The sequence below is a fragment of the Cercospora beticola genome, chromosome 5, assembly GCF_033473495.1.
Source record: "Cercospora beticola chromosome 5, complete sequence".
NCBI classification, from domain to species: Eukaryota; Fungi; Ascomycota; class Dothideomycetes; order Mycosphaerellales; family Mycosphaerellaceae; genus Cercospora; species Cercospora beticola.
Window position 1 is genome coordinate 2,910,573 of NC_088939.1, and position 16,586 is coordinate 2,927,158.

At 52.8% G+C, this 16,586-nt stretch overlaps 8 protein-coding genes across 8 annotated transcripts; 4 read left to right on the forward strand and 4 right to left on the reverse strand.

The window, feature by feature from the left end:
• Window positions 1–373: 373 nt before the first annotated feature.
• Window positions 374–1,374, forward strand: RHO25_008414 (uncharacterized protein; the record flags this gene model as incomplete). Its single annotated transcript, XM_023600547.1, has 4 exons — window positions 374–567; window positions 615–954; window positions 1,010–1,274; window positions 1,325–1,374. The coding sequence occupies 4 exons, from the start codon at window positions 374–376 to the stop codon at window positions 1,372–1,374; spliced, it is 849 nt and encodes a 282-aa protein (XP_023449287.1).
• Window positions 1,375–2,419: 1,045 nt separating this feature from the next.
• On the reverse strand, window positions 2,420–4,126 carry RHO25_008415 (uncharacterized protein; the record flags this gene model as incomplete). The annotated part of the gene is made up of 3 exons (XM_023600548.2): window positions 2,420–2,503; window positions 2,660–3,377; window positions 3,516–4,126. 3 exons carry the CDS (start codon window positions 4,124–4,126, stop codon window positions 2,420–2,422), a joined length of 1,413 nt encoding a protein of 470 aa, XP_023449288.1.
• A 262-nt stretch (window positions 4,127–4,388) lies between these two features.
• On the forward strand, window positions 4,389–5,334 carry RPL20A (60S ribosomal protein L20A; the record flags this gene model as incomplete). The annotated part of the gene is made up of 4 exons (XM_065603056.1): window positions 4,389–4,392; window positions 4,680–4,888; window positions 4,949–5,125; window positions 5,176–5,334. 4 exons carry the CDS (start codon window positions 4,389–4,391, stop codon window positions 5,332–5,334), a joined length of 549 nt encoding a protein of 182 aa, XP_065459128.1.
• A 306-nt stretch (window positions 5,335–5,640) lies between these two features.
• Window positions 5,641–7,373, reverse strand: RHO25_008417 (uncharacterized protein; the record flags this gene model as incomplete). The annotated part of the gene is made up of 2 exons (XM_023600550.1): window positions 5,641–6,400; window positions 6,451–7,373. 2 exons carry the CDS (start codon window positions 7,371–7,373, stop codon window positions 5,641–5,643), a joined length of 1,683 nt encoding a protein of 560 aa, XP_023449290.1.
• A 693-nt stretch (window positions 7,374–8,066) lies between these two features.
• Window positions 8,067–11,102, forward strand: RHO25_008418 (uncharacterized protein; the record flags this gene model as incomplete). Its single annotated transcript, XM_023600551.1, has 2 exons — window positions 8,067–8,115; window positions 8,167–11,102. The coding sequence occupies 2 exons, from the start codon at window positions 8,067–8,069 to the stop codon at window positions 11,100–11,102; spliced, it is 2,985 nt and encodes a 994-aa protein (XP_023449291.1).
• A 263-nt stretch (window positions 11,103–11,365) lies between these two features.
• On the forward strand, window positions 11,366–12,233 carry RHO25_008419 (uncharacterized protein; the record flags this gene model as incomplete). Its single annotated transcript, XM_023600552.1, has 2 exons — window positions 11,366–11,668; window positions 11,718–12,233. The coding sequence occupies 2 exons, from the start codon at window positions 11,366–11,368 to the stop codon at window positions 12,231–12,233; spliced, it is 819 nt and encodes a 272-aa protein (XP_023449032.1).
• An 800-nt stretch (window positions 12,234–13,033) lies between these two features.
• RHO25_008420 (uncharacterized protein) lies at window positions 13,034–14,638 on the reverse strand (the record flags this gene model as incomplete). The annotated part of the gene is made up of 1 exon (XM_023600553.2): window positions 13,034–14,638. One exon carries the CDS (start codon window positions 14,636–14,638, stop codon window positions 13,034–13,036), a length of 1,605 nt encoding a protein of 534 aa, XP_023449034.1.
• Window positions 14,639–14,985: 347 nt separating this feature from the next.
• Window positions 14,986–16,379, reverse strand: RHO25_008421 (uncharacterized protein; the record flags this gene model as incomplete). Its single annotated transcript, XM_023600554.2, has 2 exons — window positions 14,986–15,042; window positions 15,099–16,379. The coding sequence occupies 2 exons, from the start codon at window positions 16,377–16,379 to the stop codon at window positions 14,986–14,988; spliced, it is 1,338 nt and encodes a 445-aa protein (XP_023449293.1).
• Window positions 16,380–16,586: the final 207 nt, after the last annotated feature.

Sequence of the window (16,586 nt, forward strand, 5' to 3'; positions counted from 1 at the left end):
GGTCCCGTGACTTCGCGTGAGTATCGGGTTTCCGCCCGCCCAATTAGCAGCAACCTCCTCTGCAACCACTTTACGCGGACCAGTCACGTCGACTCGTGACCCTGCTGCGTATTTTGCTTGACTTTCCGCCCGTCGCATCGCACGCCAGGGCGGCCGTGTTGCATAGCAGGCAAACCGACGCCAGCCTGGCCTCGTTTCCGCCGCCGTTTGGCCCTGATGCGGGCTGTGTTGCCTAAGCAGCACCGGGCGCAGGAAGTATAAGTACCCACCCTCTCCTCCACCTCCCACGCCCCGTCCTGGGTGCTTGCTCTTTCATACTAAGGCATCTGTGTTGCCTTGCCTTGCCAAACTCATCTACTAACGAACAGCCAATATGTTTTCCGTGAGCAAGAGAGACAAGTCGTACAGAGACAGCTTTTCGCATCGAGCTGGAAAATCGATGAGCAGTAAGAGGCAAAAGTCGTTCAAAGAATATGGCACATCGAAACGCATCAGCACGATACAACCAGTCGTACAACAGCCGTCTGCGCAATCGTCACCGAGAAGTGCCAGCTCTCCCACATCACCGTAGGTCATTCTTTACAGGCAATCTATTCCTAGCTTACACCGTGCAGAAATCTCAACTCCGCCATCGTCACCATCGCCATCGGATCAGAACAGAGACTATTTGCTGCTCACGAGGATGTCCTGTCGAAGTCCCCTGCGTTCGCCCAACAGATTCGCAAACAATTCTTCGAATCAAACGGCAAGCGTATCGATATACCAAACGAACTCCCCGAGGTCTTTTCAGCAATACTAGAGTACTTATACAAAGGCGACTACACACCCAAGCTTGAGTACGACAAGAAACATCAGAGCTGGTTTCTTGATGATGGAGATGCCGCGAACGGGATGACAGAGAGCACGGTCCGCACATCTGACAATCATGTCGTCCTCAAAGACACTGTTATCTACGTAAGCCTGTTCTCATGTTGCGCTTCACCATCGTGGCCATACTAAGATCGTACAGTGCTCGGCAGCTCGTTATGGCCTGGCCGACCTTCAACGACTGGCATTGAAGAAGCAAGGACTGCAATCTGGAGTGCAATGCGGCACAATCTTGTCGTCAGCTCGCTATGCCTATGCTAACACGCCGGCATCCGATTCAAAGCTTCGAGCACATTACCTCGCCCTCATCATCCGGAGTCGCAGCACGTTCAAGCGTAGCGGCACTATGCAAATGCAAATGGAAGCAGGTGGTTCGCCACTTTTTTTCGACTTGTTCGTAGCTATGGGTAAGTCAACCGACTCAAACACTCTAGTGGCGGCTACTGACGTTCCACAGTGAACCACCTCGACGACATTACCTCCAGCGCACGATCGCCACGCTCCTAGTCCATGGCGTGCCACTCACGCGACATCCCTCGTGCCATCATCATCTGACTTTACCAACAAGCCTCATGACTCACAACTCTATCTCGTTACGCATCTTCTTATCATCCGGGCGGCCAATCGGCCTGGTTCACTATTCAGCATCACGACTCGCCACATCATTGATACCCTTCTGCATTCAACTATTCTGCAAGCATAATTACCATTTTCAGCATCAGCACGGCGTTTGGGCAAATCGACTTCGAAAACATGACACAAATATCATAAGAACTGCACCGAACACGAAGGATTCTTGTACTACTATGTCATCTTGACGACTTGTTTGAGGGGAGCGGGGGCTGGGAAGGACACCAAGAATGTAACCCACTACTTTTCGATATCAGACTGTCAGATCTTGGGGAAGGAAAATGAAGCGCAACCCAACGCAGCGACTTGCCGACATTGATTGCTGCGGGACTTAGATCGCTGGGCGATCGATTGTACTTGTAGGAGACTAGGCCAATAAATTGGAAATCAGAATTATGGTCATCAAACACAACGTCCATGTCTCGATCTCGAACATCTTCTTCTGAGAAGTCTGACCAAACTGTGTTGAAAGCAACGAAAAGAGGCTTCCGGTAATGTGATATATCGCTTGCATACTCTGAAGTTTTTTTCAACTGCCCATTGTTCAAGACCAATATAGCAATACGTGTAGTTACGTTAAAGCTAGCCTTGCCACATGTCTCTCAAACATATTCTCCGATCCTTGCCGATGATCTCGACACGGGTGGGTAAAAGGTGTGGCAGCCGCAGTGACTCATGGTTGATTGAAGGATGCATGTAAGCGAAGCCTCGGGTGCATGGCGTGATAGTGTGCTCAGTGCCGAAGGAGGTGTGGGCCGGGAACTGATTGCCCCCATGTTGCTCGACATGAGGCCAAGCGAGGGCGCAATGGTACAGGCGTTGCCTTCACTTTATCGCTATGGTACCCGAAGGTGGCTGGCGATAATCATGCTCTTTGTGCCTAAGTCAGAGTACAACTGGTTGAGGTGCGGCATGGATGTTGTCAAACGCCGGTCCCCGGAAATGCGCCGTTCTTGTTCAGGACTACCATGCGACGTTCCCGGGCGATGTATCCTTTCATCAGGTTCTAAACCAAATAGTCAGCAAGGGTCGCGCGGATCGCATCTTCTGTGTCTAATAGCAGGCAAGACTTGGCAGGTGTGGCAAAATTGCGCCTTCCGTGGCAGGCAGCAACAAGCCCTAAAGCCAGCAAATTGTATAAAACGATACAAGGCCAACATACCTTGTATATCGCATTTGCGATCAAGCACTCAACCTCATCATAATCGAAGCCTTGGTCCCCGTTGTTCACTTCTGCTCCTGCCATCTGCAGTGCGGCAGCGAATTCGTCCGTCGACACTCTCGATCTGCGAGGTGGAGGACCCGTATCGCCCTCTTTTGGTGGATCATAACCCCCAGCCAGGAAGACCTTCCGGAAGATGTTGCGCAAGATGACGTCTCGCCCGCGCTCCAGAGTCAAGTATATGCGCCGCTTGACAAACTCTTCTTCTCCATTCTCCAGCGCTGTGTTGAATCCGGTCAGGTCGCCTTTCCGTATCGACTCTGCGATTGGCTGGAATAGCCTTGCTAGCGATGGATACTGTGACAGCACAGCTGATGAGGGAAGCGTGTGCGAGGTAAGCAGTTTCGTGGGAATGAGGTAAGTCAGTATGAGCTGCACATTCTTCGCCGACTTCGAGTAGCACAGATTGTATGCCGAAGAGAGATACTGCTCAGCTGCAGCGTAGTCCTCATCGACAAAGTGGATGACTCCGCAGTAGTACATGAAAGAGACCTGATGACTTTTGGGAAACTGTGAGAGGGGCGGCATGTCACTCTGCGATTTGAGCGTCCGCAGAATATTCTTCGATAACGAGATGTGGTTGAGTTTGAAGTGGGTTTTGAAAAGAGCAGTGGCAATGAAATAGAGTGCCCACTTGCGCGAGTCCTCAAGTGGGTTGCTATACTTACCATGAGCAGTTGCTACAGCATTGGAAAGGTGCTCGTGCTTCCGCCGGGACATGGTCTCGTCTGTCTGATAAATGCCGTGACGGGGACTATTGCAGCGGAAGCACGGAATATGCAAAAGAAGGACTTACCGGTCGCCGGCACAAAGACCAAAAATGCGGTTGATCTGACGCGCAGCATCTTCGAGCTTGTCGTTCGCGCTGTTCGGATCGAAAGCGTCTTCTTCCTGGATGCCACCAAATGCCATGCCGCTCTCGCGTTGACTTGCGGTCTTTTGGTCTGCTTTTATGGCGAACACTCGCAGATATTTGACAGCCACGTAGAGACACGGGATCGTCCATGCTCCAAGCACGCCGATAGTGTACCCTTGATACATGGTATTGACCACCTTCTTCCAGTCCTCGTAAACCTGTGCCCAGTCTGCCTCATTCGTCTGGCCGACATTCTGCAGCTCTTCTGCTGCTAGCAAGGTACCCACGAACTTGTGGTAGGCGGAGAAGATGTCGATCCACGTGTTGATCTCCTTCTTGTCCAAATGCAGCGACGGATTGTATTGCAGCTTATAGCGTAGGTCAGTCTGCGCGTTTGCAGCAGTTATGCCATTGCGAAAGTGGTACAGTCGTCCCTGGTCGTGCTTGGGCGGGTCAGGCGAGACGCATGTGGCCAAGAGATAGCCGTTGGGGCCTGAGGGATCCTCGTGAGCGAGCACAAAGTCCTCGAAGAGCGTGTCAATGTTGACCATCGCTGCGATTTGCCCGAGAGGCGATGTGCGTTGTGTTTGAGGTTCCCGACATTGGAATGTGCTTGCTTGGAGGTCGAAGTGTCGATCGGCGGTCGGCGAGTCGGGGCTTGGCATCTCGAAATGGAAACCACCCACAAGTTGCGAAAAGCTCGAACTTCTTCTCTGCTGCAGGTTCACGTCGACAAGCACTAACCCAACAGGAACAGTCACAGTGAGTTTGGCGCCACGAATGTGCGCTTCATGATATGCTAACAGCGTACAGATGGGTAAGCACCGTCCGATCTCCTACTCGACCGCGCACGCGCACCGAGTTTTGAATGGGTGAAAGAGGAGGGAAATATGCAAAGACCTGAGCAGAATTGCAATGCGCCATGCGCACCGGGCCAAATGCTTCCTCTCATCAGCATCTGCAGTGACACAGGCGCTCAATGCGCTCTCACGCTATGTCAGATTAGTGGAAGCCAGTGGACAGCACGAGCTACGATGGTCGAGACGCATTGGACACACCTACATTTTTCTGCTGTCAGACAGCGCTGATATTGTTACCCAACAGTTCAGTCTGCAAGCGCCGGCTACAAGGGCCTGGAGGAGTACCAGGTCATTGGCCGCCATCTCCCCAGCGATGCCAACCCAACGCCAAAGCTCTACCGCATGCGTATCTTTGCGCCAAACGAGGTCGTCGCCAAGTCCCGTTTCTGGTACTTCCTTGCAAAGCTTCGCAAGATCAAGAAGGCGAACGGTGAGATCGTCAGCTTGAACAAGGTGCGTGAATGGCGGAACTCAGGGACAAGTGAGGAGGGCGCGTATTAATTTTGGGGCCAGATCCACGAGAAGCACCCTCTGAAGGTCAAGAACTTCGGTATCTGGATCCGCTACGACTCGCGTTCCGGCACACACAACATGTACAAGGAGTACCGTGAGATGTCTCGTGTCGACGCTGTCAAGTCGCTCTACCAGGACATGGCTTCCCGCCACCGTGCCCGCTTCAGGACCATCCACGTATGTCAAGTGCTCATCCCACGCAGTGCTGTATCTAATACTCGCCACAGATCCTCAAGGTCGTTGAGGTTGAGAAGACCGACGACATCCGCCGCCCATACATTAAGCAGCTCACCACCAAGAACCTCAAGTTCCCACTTCCTCACCGCGCACCACCGAAGCGTGGCAAGAAGGTCTTCGCTGCCACTCGCCCAAACACTTTCTACTAGGCGTTTCGCGGATATTGTGCATTTGCTGGGACAGACTGCGACTGCCTGGTTGGGCGGTCTTGTGGCGTTGCTACGCAGGAGTAGCTAGCGTATGATCAAAAATATGAGGCTTACCGCCCAATGCACGAACATTGATGACTTCCAACTTTGTCCACTGCCATTCTTTTTCATTTCTCGACTCACGTTGCTTTACTTGATTATTCCTTGAATGCAGCCTCTTTCTCGCTATGGACTGTGCGATGACTTAATTAATCACGTACGTGCAACACCAGCAATGATCAACGGAAAATTCGACATGCGACTAACTCAAACATGCACTTCTTTCACAGTGCCATGGCTATGTTTGCCAACCTCTTTCGACTCTGAAGGTCCATCTAGACCATCCAGAAACTCAGGCAGCGCAACACCTAATCTCGCAGCTTCCTCCGTGCTGAACGTGCCGTAGTAGTCGACATCATCTGCCTCTCGAAGCCCAAGTGGCGGAAAGGCCTTGTTAAGACAATAATGAACGCTGAAGCTGACCACAAATCCAAGTGGATATGCCAGATAATATAGATTCGTGCACGCTTCCGGTACCACAATGTTCGGATTGACAGCGTTTGCGAAGCCGGGCAATAGATACGACCAGCCCGTAATCCAGGCAACGAAACTTCGCCAGTTGATACCATGCCAGAAGTAATAGATTCCATCTTTGCGGGGATGGTAGAGGTCTGAAAGCTTGACTCGGCGCCTGCGCAGAACCCAATAGTCGCAAATCATGATGCCGACCATGGGCCCGAGAAAGACTGAGTACGCACTGAGTACGCTGATGAAAGTGCTTGCCGCGCTCAGCAACTTCCATGGACACATGGCAATGCTGAGAACCAATCCAACGTAAGCACCGCGTCTGATGTTGATGTAAGAAGGGAACAAGCCCGCCATGTCCATTCCAGCCGAGAAGGCATTATCGATGCTGTTGATGGCAAGCTGACAAATGACAAGACCACAGCCTGCGAAGAAAGCGGCCGCACGCGCACCTGGCGTGTAACTGGTGTCCAATACTTTCTGAATGAGGTTTGGAGGGTTCCTACCAATGTTAGCATACTACTGGCCGCAACGCAGGAGACATTAAATTACCAGATCGCCTCTCCGTAGACCTGTTGTGATGCCGATGCACTCAGGCATCCCAACGATGGCATGAAGATTCCCAGAACTATGATGGAGAGCCACTGTCCCATGACCTGATCACCGGGCCTGCGTGCGAACCTCGAGTAATCCATCTGATTCGTGAGACCAACTGCTATGCCTCCGATGACCGTACTGACACCATGGACCATGTCCCAGCCTAGCTCAGAGTCGCTCAAAGCTGCTGCAGGCTGGTCCAATAGTGGCCCACCGCCGCCTGCTTTTGCCATGATCCAGATAACCATGGAAATGAGCGTCGTCGCCGTGATCACGTTGAACCATAGTACGACCCATTGTATTCTCTCGGGCTTGATATACAAGATCGGAATCATCAACAAGTTGAAAATGACCCAGCCTATGAACTGCTTCGTGTTCATATCAGCAGAGGCAGGGAAGTGGTTGGCCATATTCTGGTAGCTCGGAAATATTGCTGCGAGGATATTCTGAACGCACAGTCCTCCAGTCCAGCTCTGCACAGAGAACCAGACCAGAGACAGTATGATTCTCTGGACCAGGGCGAGGTAGTGGCCGTACATGCCCCATATGTAGCGACTGACCACGGGAAAGCCGATGTGCCATTCTGCTCCCACGTAGCCATTTCCAACGGCTACAGCTGCAATGATTACTTTACCGATGACAGTGGCGAGGATCGCTTGCCATACTGCCAAACCCGCTGAGACTAAGGATGCGCCGAGTTGCCAGTTCGATAAGGTGAGCTGATTTATTGCCCAGAAGCTCGCAAATGCCCATGGCGTCCAAGTTCTGCGATGAGGCGGAAGAGGTCGAATGTCCTCATTGATCCAGACATTGGTCACACTTCGAGAGTTGGAGGGGAGCCTGCAAAATTCGAGGATGTCTTTAAAAGCCATCTTCATGAACTCAACTGTATGTCATTGAGAAGAGAATGTAGAGACCAAAGCTCGAGGCTTTGGGAGGGCGCATCGCTGCCATCATGATGTACCAACAGTTGGCTGGCCTGCTAATCGTTCAATGAGAGCATTTTGCTTGCCTGCCCTACCCGCCAGTATCTTGTTGTGCCAGCAGCTAACCTGGTCGCCACGATAGGCAGACATCGGACGAGGATCGACCGTGCCCAGGGCACTTTAGCCATCCCACAAACTCAGGGTATCAGTCCATTGTATTGCCGAAGTTCTCGTCAGTGAATAGAAGAGGGGTTGGCCGACGGCGGATGATAAGAGTGAAGTCGGGCAGAGGAGGGTCGTGGAGCTTGGGCTTGCCGAGCAAGGATGTCGCGCGTATTCTTTGACTCCATCCATCTCATCCCTCAACCTCTCTTACCAAAACAACCCATGACCTGGTTGCATTGGTTGGTTGCACCGCTGCTGCTACCCATGCGCACTCATGGAGAGCACATGGCCGTCACGCTGGCCGACTGTCTCGTCTCGCCGCGCCATCGCCCGACAGCAGACGCGCCGTGGGCCCGTAGGCACAGCTCGCCAAAGAGCTCACAAAGCTCTCAGGTAGTATGGCATCGCGCTTTACTCAATGTTTTCTTAAGGCGTTTGGCGCCCACTGCCTCGCATAGACTGAGCTAACTTACTGACAAAATGGTTGGCGGCAACGGCAAGAGCGTTCGCATCGGCGTCGACGTTGGAGGTGCTGTACACCATTTTATTACCGCGTTGTGATATAGCTGACGTGTCACAGGCACGAACACCGACGCGGTGGCTATCGATCCATCGCAGCAGTATACCCCTACCCGAGGCGTCCTCGCCCACCATAAGACACCGACCACGCCCGACGTCACTTCTGGAATCGAGAAGGCAGTGAGAAATGTCCTCACTGAATCGGAATTGCCTCCAGAGAGAATCGTCAGCGTGACTGTTGGCACCACACACTTCATCAATGCTGTTGTCGAGCAGGATGCACGGCGTTTACGCAGAGTCGCAATAATCCGTATCTCCAAGAGCTTCTTGAGAGAGGTGCCTCCGTTCTCAGAATTCCCGCCAGGTCTGACCAGCATCATCAAAGGCTATGTTGGGTATGTTGACGGCGGGCTGCATATCGATGGGTCCGAAGAGGCGCCGGTAGACGAGCAGCAGGTTGTTGAAAGATGTCGAGAGATAAAGAACCTGGGCTTGAGTGCTGTGGTTGTAGTCGGGACATTTTCGCCAATTGACGAGCACTTCCGCCAGGAAGACCGAGTGCGAGACATTGTGCTGCAAGAGATGCCGCATGCAGATGTCGTCGCTTCCCATGAGTGCGCGAACATTGGTCTCATGGAGCGCGAGAACGCTGCGATCCTCAATGCGGCAATCCTCCGATATGCCAGGCGGACTGTCAAGAGCTTCCGGAGGGCTATGAAAGCGTTGAAGCTGACTTGCCCGCTCTTCCTCACACAAAACGACGGTACACTCCTCGACTCTGCCTCAGCCGCACAGATACCCATTCGCACCTTCTCATCTGGTGCGACCAACTCTATGCGCGGTGCTGCATATCTGACTGGCCACGACCTCGCTCAATCGTCAGCGATCGTGGTGGATATTGGAGGTACCACGAGCGATGTGGGAGTATTGTTGCCGTCCGGATTGCCCCGGCAAGCCTCCGCCTATGTCACAGTCGCTGGTGTGCGCGTGAACTACTCTATGCCTTCTTTACACTCCATCGGCCTGGGAGGTGGGTCTATCGTCCGAGACGAAAGAGGCAAAGTCTCAGTGGGCCCAGATTCTGTTGGTCATTACTTGTTGCGTGATGCCTTGATCTTCGGAGGCAGAGTCACAACCGCATCGGACATCGCGGTTGCGGCTGGAAAGGCGCAGATAGGCGATGCTGAGGCTGTGTTGCACCTCGACAAAAGTTTTATCATGCAAGCTCAGCAAAGGATGAAGACTTTGCTTGAAGCCGCGATCGATGCAGTCAAGACGTCCCCAGAGCCTCTTTCAGTTCTCCTAGTTGGCGGCGGAGCTGTACTCGCGCCATCATCGCTCAAGGGCGCATCAGATCTCAAGTTGCCACCTTACCACGATGTCGCGAACGCGGTAGGTGCCGCCATCTCAAAGGTGGGCGGCATCGTGGACATTATCCAAAGTGTTGCAGATCAGACACAGAACCAGGCGATTGAGCGCGCTAAGTCGATGGCAAGGCATCGAGCACTGGATGCCGGCGCGATTCGGGAGAGTATAGTCATCGCTGAAGTTGAGAGCTACCCTGTCAGCTACGTCGCAAACCAGCTGCGGACAGTAGTCAAAGCTGTTGGAGAGCTCGACATCGATTCGGAGCCTGCGCTGCTCAATGACCAGGAGGAGGAAGATGAATTCGATGAAAGCGAAGCGCCGAAGAACATCTCTGTAAAGGTAATCGATGAACCTCCTGTCGATCCTCTATCGTACCGGCCTAGCATTGTCAGGAATATAGAGACTGGTGTACTGGAATGGCAGATTACCGAGACCGACATCAACTTCCTGGCCGATGGTTGCTATGTCTTGGGCTGTGCCGGAGGTGGCTCGCCTGCAGCATCTCGGATCCAAATGAGAGACATGCTTCGTGCAGGGCATAGGATGAAAGTCATTGATCCTTCTTCCCTCAAGTCAGATGCGCACATATACTGGGGCGGACATATGGGATCTCCAGCGACATCCAATGAGCGCCTTCAATCTCTCGAGACTGTCCATGCTTTCAACGCGTTGCTTGAGTATCGAGGCGAGAGCACCTTTGACGCCATTATGGGCCTCGAGATCGGGGGTGCAAACGGCCTTGAGCCGTTTCTGGTTGGCTCTTCTCGCTTTTTCGATCGTCCTGTCATCGATGCAGACTGGATGGGCCGAGCGTATCCCACGTATTGGCAGACAACTCTCGCAGTCCACGCTCCTGGCGAGCTGGTCCCTTGTGCAATCGACTCTGGAGACGGCAAGACGATCGTCATGACTAAGGCTAGCAACGATGAAATCGTGGATCGAGCACTCCGGGCTTCGTGCTCAGAGATGGGCTGTAGAGTGGGCATGGCAGCCAAGCCAACCACCGGTGACAAAGTGCAAAAGTACGGCGTTCTGAGAACCGTATCGCTAGCTTGGCGAATCGGACGCTGCATTGCGCAAGCTGAGGTCACAAATACTCTCTCGACTGTTGCAGAGCAGATCATCGATGAAGTCGGAGGAGAGAGAAGCGGCAAGATTCTATTTCGAGGCAAGATCATCGAAGTCGAACGCCGAATATTCAAAGGCCACTCATATGGAAGTATCACCATTGCAGGTCTCTCCGTGGACGAGGAGGATGAATCAGCAGACCAGAAGGCCCGGCGTCTGCAAGCTGTGAAGTCGACTGGCACACTCAAGATCCCATTCAAGAACGAAAACATTTGTGCGGAGCACACCGACGATGATGGAGCGTCGACCATTGTTGCCTCTGTTCCGGATCTGATATGTGTGCTCGATACGGGCTCTGGAAAGAATCTTGGTGTCCCGGAGTTCAAGTACGGGTATCGCGTTACGGTCCTTGGTATCACTTGCAGTCCGCGATGGTCTGACACTGAAGCTGGCTTGAAAATTGGTGGTCCCGGTGCGTTTGGATATCATGATATCGAGTACAAGCCGCTGGGCCAGTATGTTGAGCCAAGGAGTGTCATCGAGGAATTCGCACCGCAGTAGATCCTGTAAGCTGGAATGTTCTCCATGCATGTAGCATTTCGAAGACAATCGATTGCTGAAGGTCTTCGTACTGGCTGGCTATTTTCTGACATTGATGAATGCGCTACGTCAATGCTCATCCATCTCTGTGGCTGCGAGACGACTTTCGGCTTCACTTCACCGTTCACCATTCACCACAAGAGTAAAGCTTGGCAACGGCCGCACTTCTGCTTCTTAAGTCTTCCAAGCGCCGTCTGGCGACAATATCACGTCAGACATGCAAGATGTCGCCTACTACTAGATCAAAGGCCAAAGGTTCCGGGCCTCGCCGGAGCGACAGACTGCGCGCGAAGAGAGCGGAGCTTAACAGCACCACACGCCCAGGCGCGCGACCAACTCTGTCGCACAAAAAGAAGGTCGCGGCCAAGCCGAAGCCAAAGAAGGCCGCGCCCACGCCGAAGCCAAAGAAAGTCGCGCCCAAGCCGCAGCCAAAGAAGGTCGCGCATCCATCGAAGTCGTATCCTTCCGCCAGTGCTCAATTCGCCCGCGACCCAGATCCAGTGCCACAAGATGCTACTGGTAATGAGGTATGTGCTGCAATCAACTCTTGATGAAGTTCATGCTGATTTCATCTAGCCGCAGCAGCCAACGCTACTGACCATTGCCCCCGAATTGCGCAATATGATCTACGAGTACGCTCTTGTAGAATCTCGCACGGTGCAGATCCGAGCAGGTGCTCGCGAGCCCGGTCTCCTCGCAGTGTGTCGGCAGATTCGTGCAGAAGCCCGTGGCATTTGGTTGTCCATGAACACGTTCAGATTCACAATCCGAGACTGCGACGGCCGTCAGATCAGTTCCTTCCACCAACATGCAAGCAAGCTCAAGAAGATCAGCTTGAATCTCAGAGGCAACCGAAAGTGGGACAACATCATCACATGGGCACACCTCGTCTACCAGCACAGAGGATATCGCCTGAAGATTCCCCATCCTGGCTTGCGTACAAAAGTGCCCCGTTCGGAAATGTGGGACATCGTGCATACTGCGACGTCAATGGCCCATGACCTTTCCCACTTACCATGGCCACGAGTTCAGAAGAACCTTGAGCTGATCAGGATTATGGCTGCTTACCGCGACAAAAGCTGGCTCAATTGAGAGCTCTTCAGGTTCTTCCCGCCGGTGCGAGGAGAAGCATAAATCCCAAGCTGCATCAACAAAGAGTTCAATATTATTTCCTAGGCGATGGTCGTGGCTCACGTCCTAGTTGATGTCCCGGTGGCTAATGCATTCTTTGAGCAGGCTGGGATGTATTGGGACGATACGTTTATCCTGACTGCGTCTCCTTTCTCACAATAACGAAAATGCTAGCAAAAGCTTGGCCACAAACTCGATACCAAAAAAGAGCTTCCAGTCGATGGAGGACATTGTGTGCGCGCTGCGACTTATATGACTCGGCTTCGCGCAACTTCGTCTTGGGCACTCGTGCATGACAACCTCGAGCTGCTCAGGATCGTGGCTGCCCGAAGCAATAGGCGCTGGCTCGACTGAGAACCCACCTGGCATATGTCCGCCGCTCACCTCCTCCGCTCTCGGTCCATCGCCACATAAGAAGGCCACTGTGTATGCAGCGATGGATCGACAGCGTGAATGTTTGGGTTTGCATCAATCTGCAAAGCGTAAAATGCTCACAGAGCATGAATGGAGAACTCAGGGCAAATATCCTGGACCACGTATCCCTGCTCATTTTCGCAAAGCGGGGTTAGTCAGAGATGGCTTCTGAGAGCAAGAGGTAGATTGCGATCGAGGCGAGATTTATACCTTGATTGCCCCTCTTACTCAGGCGGTTATAGAGTGAGCAGAAAGTTCGCCACAGACTGAACATAGTACGTTGTACTTCCGCCCCCATTTAAATGACTACAACACTCCTTTCTTGTGCGGCAGCCGTGCCAATCGATTCAGACCGCCACGCCTTTGCTGCCCTCCTGCCGCCTGAGCCCTATAGCCCTGTAGAACCGGTCTTCTGGGTCGTACTTTCTCTTCACCGCCAACAGTCTATCCCAGTTCTCCCCATACACCTCACTCAAATTATTCCAGTCTTGCAACCAAGCCACGAAGTATTCTCCATGAAAGCCGTGACCGGCAGTGATTTGACTCGTTAGTCTCTCAAGCTGCGTTGATGCTATACTTTCCACTTCCTCAGATGTATCTTCAGGGGAAGTCACAAGCGCAACTTGCATAACATGTCTTCTACCTCGAGCATGCGGCCATGCGGTAGATGCAGGTGAAGAGACGGAATTGAAGACGGGTTCTTGCATCATTTCGAAGATCATAGAACTTCCATTTTCGAAGCCTTGGTGAAGCGTTATGGTGTCTTCGTACCATTTCCAAAGTCGAACAATGAACTCGTCATCGATGTCTGAGATTAGGGGAGCCGAACATCGGTACCTGGATGTTCCATGCCAGGCTGCGTAGGCTGAAGGAAGAGCATTCACTTGCGAGAGAGTCATCTCGCCCCCGCCGAGTTCGACTGCGCCGGGAAGCTGGAAAGCCCAGGCAAAGCCTTCTTCGCTGCGTGCATGGGCTTCGCCGTGCACGTCGTAGAGTGTGAGGACTATTCCTGGACGCGCACCTTGAACTGATTGACCCATGCCGGGACCTTGATTGGCCACGAACATGGCAACTTTGGGGTCTCCTGGACGTCGATGCATTGCTGCCACCGCCTTGGAGGTCTCTGCGAGAGAAGAGTAAGGCACGGTTACCAGAGCGGAGAAGATCTTGGGCGAGACGCGTTTGAGGTGAATCTTCAGCGCTGAGACGACGCCGAAGTTGCCTCCGCCTCCTCGAAGGGCCCACATGAGATCTTCTTCACCATCCTCTTTCGCCCATACCACACGACCATCACGAAGCACGACTTGAGCATCGATGAGGTTCTGAGGATCAGACACTAAGCCGTGTTCGAGAGACAGCCAGCTAATGCCTCCTACCAACGCACAGCCAGCAACCCCAACCCACGGGCACCGCGCTCCAACAGCGCCATACCCTGGTGCATGAGTATCGACAAGTTTATCGACTTCGCCCCAAGTGAGACCTGCGCCAACAGTAGCTATTTCCGTAATAGGATTGAATTCGAACGATTTGAAGCCCTGCATGCTGACGACCGCGTCGTAGGCCGAGCTGCTGCCTGTTCCAGTGCCCCGAATAGCGAAGTCTAGGATCGAGCCAGAAAGCGCCTTTACAACTTTTTGTAGTGTTGTAAGATTCTTGGGGACGACGACGAGCATGGCATGGCGGTCTGCAGCGGTTGACCATGGTTTCGTGTGCTCTTCATACTGAGGTGGTCCGCGTTCATAGTAGGTTGGGCATACCTCCTTCAGCTCATCAAGACCCCATTCTGCAATGCCCTCCATGACTTCGTGGTGTGAGAAGTGACTGTGAAGGAGATTGAAGCGTTGTGTCTGCAGTAGCTTTGATGATGGCGTTGATAGAGAGCCTTTCAAGACGTGGTCAGTGTGTCGGATCAATCGGGCGTCTTTGTCGGGGATACCACGATGCCAACGCATCTCTATGACCCAATGGCGGAGGAATTGAGAAGTCAGTATAGCTGACGGAGATAAGTGTAGAGCGCGGTGTAGCTGCGGCTGGGGCCCTAAACAGCGGCACAGCTGAATGCAGTCGCTCAAACTTTAAAATCTGCTAAGTTCTTGCAATACGCATCCGACTTCTCGAACTAGAGGACTGTGCGTCAGCCTTTCCATTCTGTCGCAATGGGCGGATATGATCCATGTCCCAGCGCCAGGTCCATCGTCATTGTCTACTCGGCCTTGATTGATGGCGATGTCATTCCCAATGGAGGAATGTTAGGGTAAGCCATGCGGAAAAGGGTGTTGAACACTCTTTTGTGTTTGTTTCAGTAGCTTCGGGGCAGACCAAGTGCTTTCTCGCTGATGAAGTTCATGATCATCTCCTGCGAGTGCCGTTAGTACTGTTGAGCTTCTCCACAACAAAACTTGCTTCACTTACGCGGCTGACCGGAGCTAGTCTTGGTACGAAGCACTCTCGCAGATACCTCTCCACGTGATATTCGGCAGCGTAGCCCATGCCACCCATGCTCATAACGCTTCTTTCGCACGCTGTGTATGCGGCTTCTGCGGCAACATATTTGGCACTATTCGCTGCAACTCCAACTTGATGTTGCGTTATGCTCTCGTCGAAATCCGGGTGCTCAGGAGTACTGCGGTCATACAACCTCGCAGCATGGTATGTGGCGAGCTTAGCCGCTTCAAGCTGCATATAAGCTGATGCCAGTGGATGCTGGATTGCCTGATTTTGACCAATTGGTCGACCAAACACTACGCGCTCGCGAGCATAGTCAGTAGCTTTCTTTAACGCTGCATAGCCTAGTCCGAGGGCCTCTCCAGCAAGAAGGCATCGCTCAGCGTTCATGCCATGCAAGATGATTTTGAAACCTTTGCCTTCTGTGCCAATCAAAGCATCTTTTGGCACATAGTAGTTATCGAAGAACACTTGGTTGGCGTCGACCGCTCGACCGCCCATCTTTTTGATTCTTTTAATTTCCAGCCCAGGGTTTGATTTGTCCAGGTCGATGTACAACATGCTCAAACCTTCACTTGGCTTCTTGACTTCTTCCACCGGGGTGGTTCTGGCGAGCAGCACCATCTTCTGCGCTACCTGTGCATTCGTGATCCAGATCTTCTGGCCGGAGATACGATAGCCTTCTCCGTCCGGAGTGGCTAGGGTCTTGAGCTTCAGAGTGTCGAGACCAGTATTGGGTTCTGTCACGCCGAAACACGTTCTCCATTCACCGCTGACAATCTTTTTCAAGAATCGATCCCTTTGCTCCGGTGTTGCAAACTTTGAAACGGGCTGAGTGGCATATACGTTGGCGTGTATTGACTGTGCTCCTGCCATCCCGGCACCACTTTCAGCAATAGTCTGCATCATCATCGTCGCCTCTGAAATGCCCAGTCCTGCGCCTCCAAGACTCTCGGGTAGAGCAATGCCTAGCCAGCCATCTTTGGCAAGTGCAGCATGCAGTTCCCCAGGGTATTCGCCACTGTAGTCGCGCTCCATCCAGTAATCGTCCGGGAAGTCAGAACATATTTTGAAAATCGATTCTCTGACAGTCATCTGCTCTTCTGTGAACCCAGACGTCTCCATCAGTGCCCGTCGTGCTGTCAGCGAGAAGTTTCGTGAACTGCATAGTGGTGAGCGAGCAACGGGAATTGCACGACGGCCGGCACGGCTAACTGTGCGGAGTGACGAGAAGAGCGTTTGTGCCATTGGGACTAGTAGAAAGTGACTTGTAAGAGGTGTAGGTATTGGGACAGAGTCCGTGATCTACATGCTGTACTTATTGATCATACCAGCGGCGACATCGGTAGTGACGCCAATGAAGGCTCGGGAATAAAGTTGAGGCCAGTCGGTTCGCGGGAGATGGAAGTTGGAGAGCAGGCTTGGCAAAAAACACGGACTCGCGTCCCAAGCGTT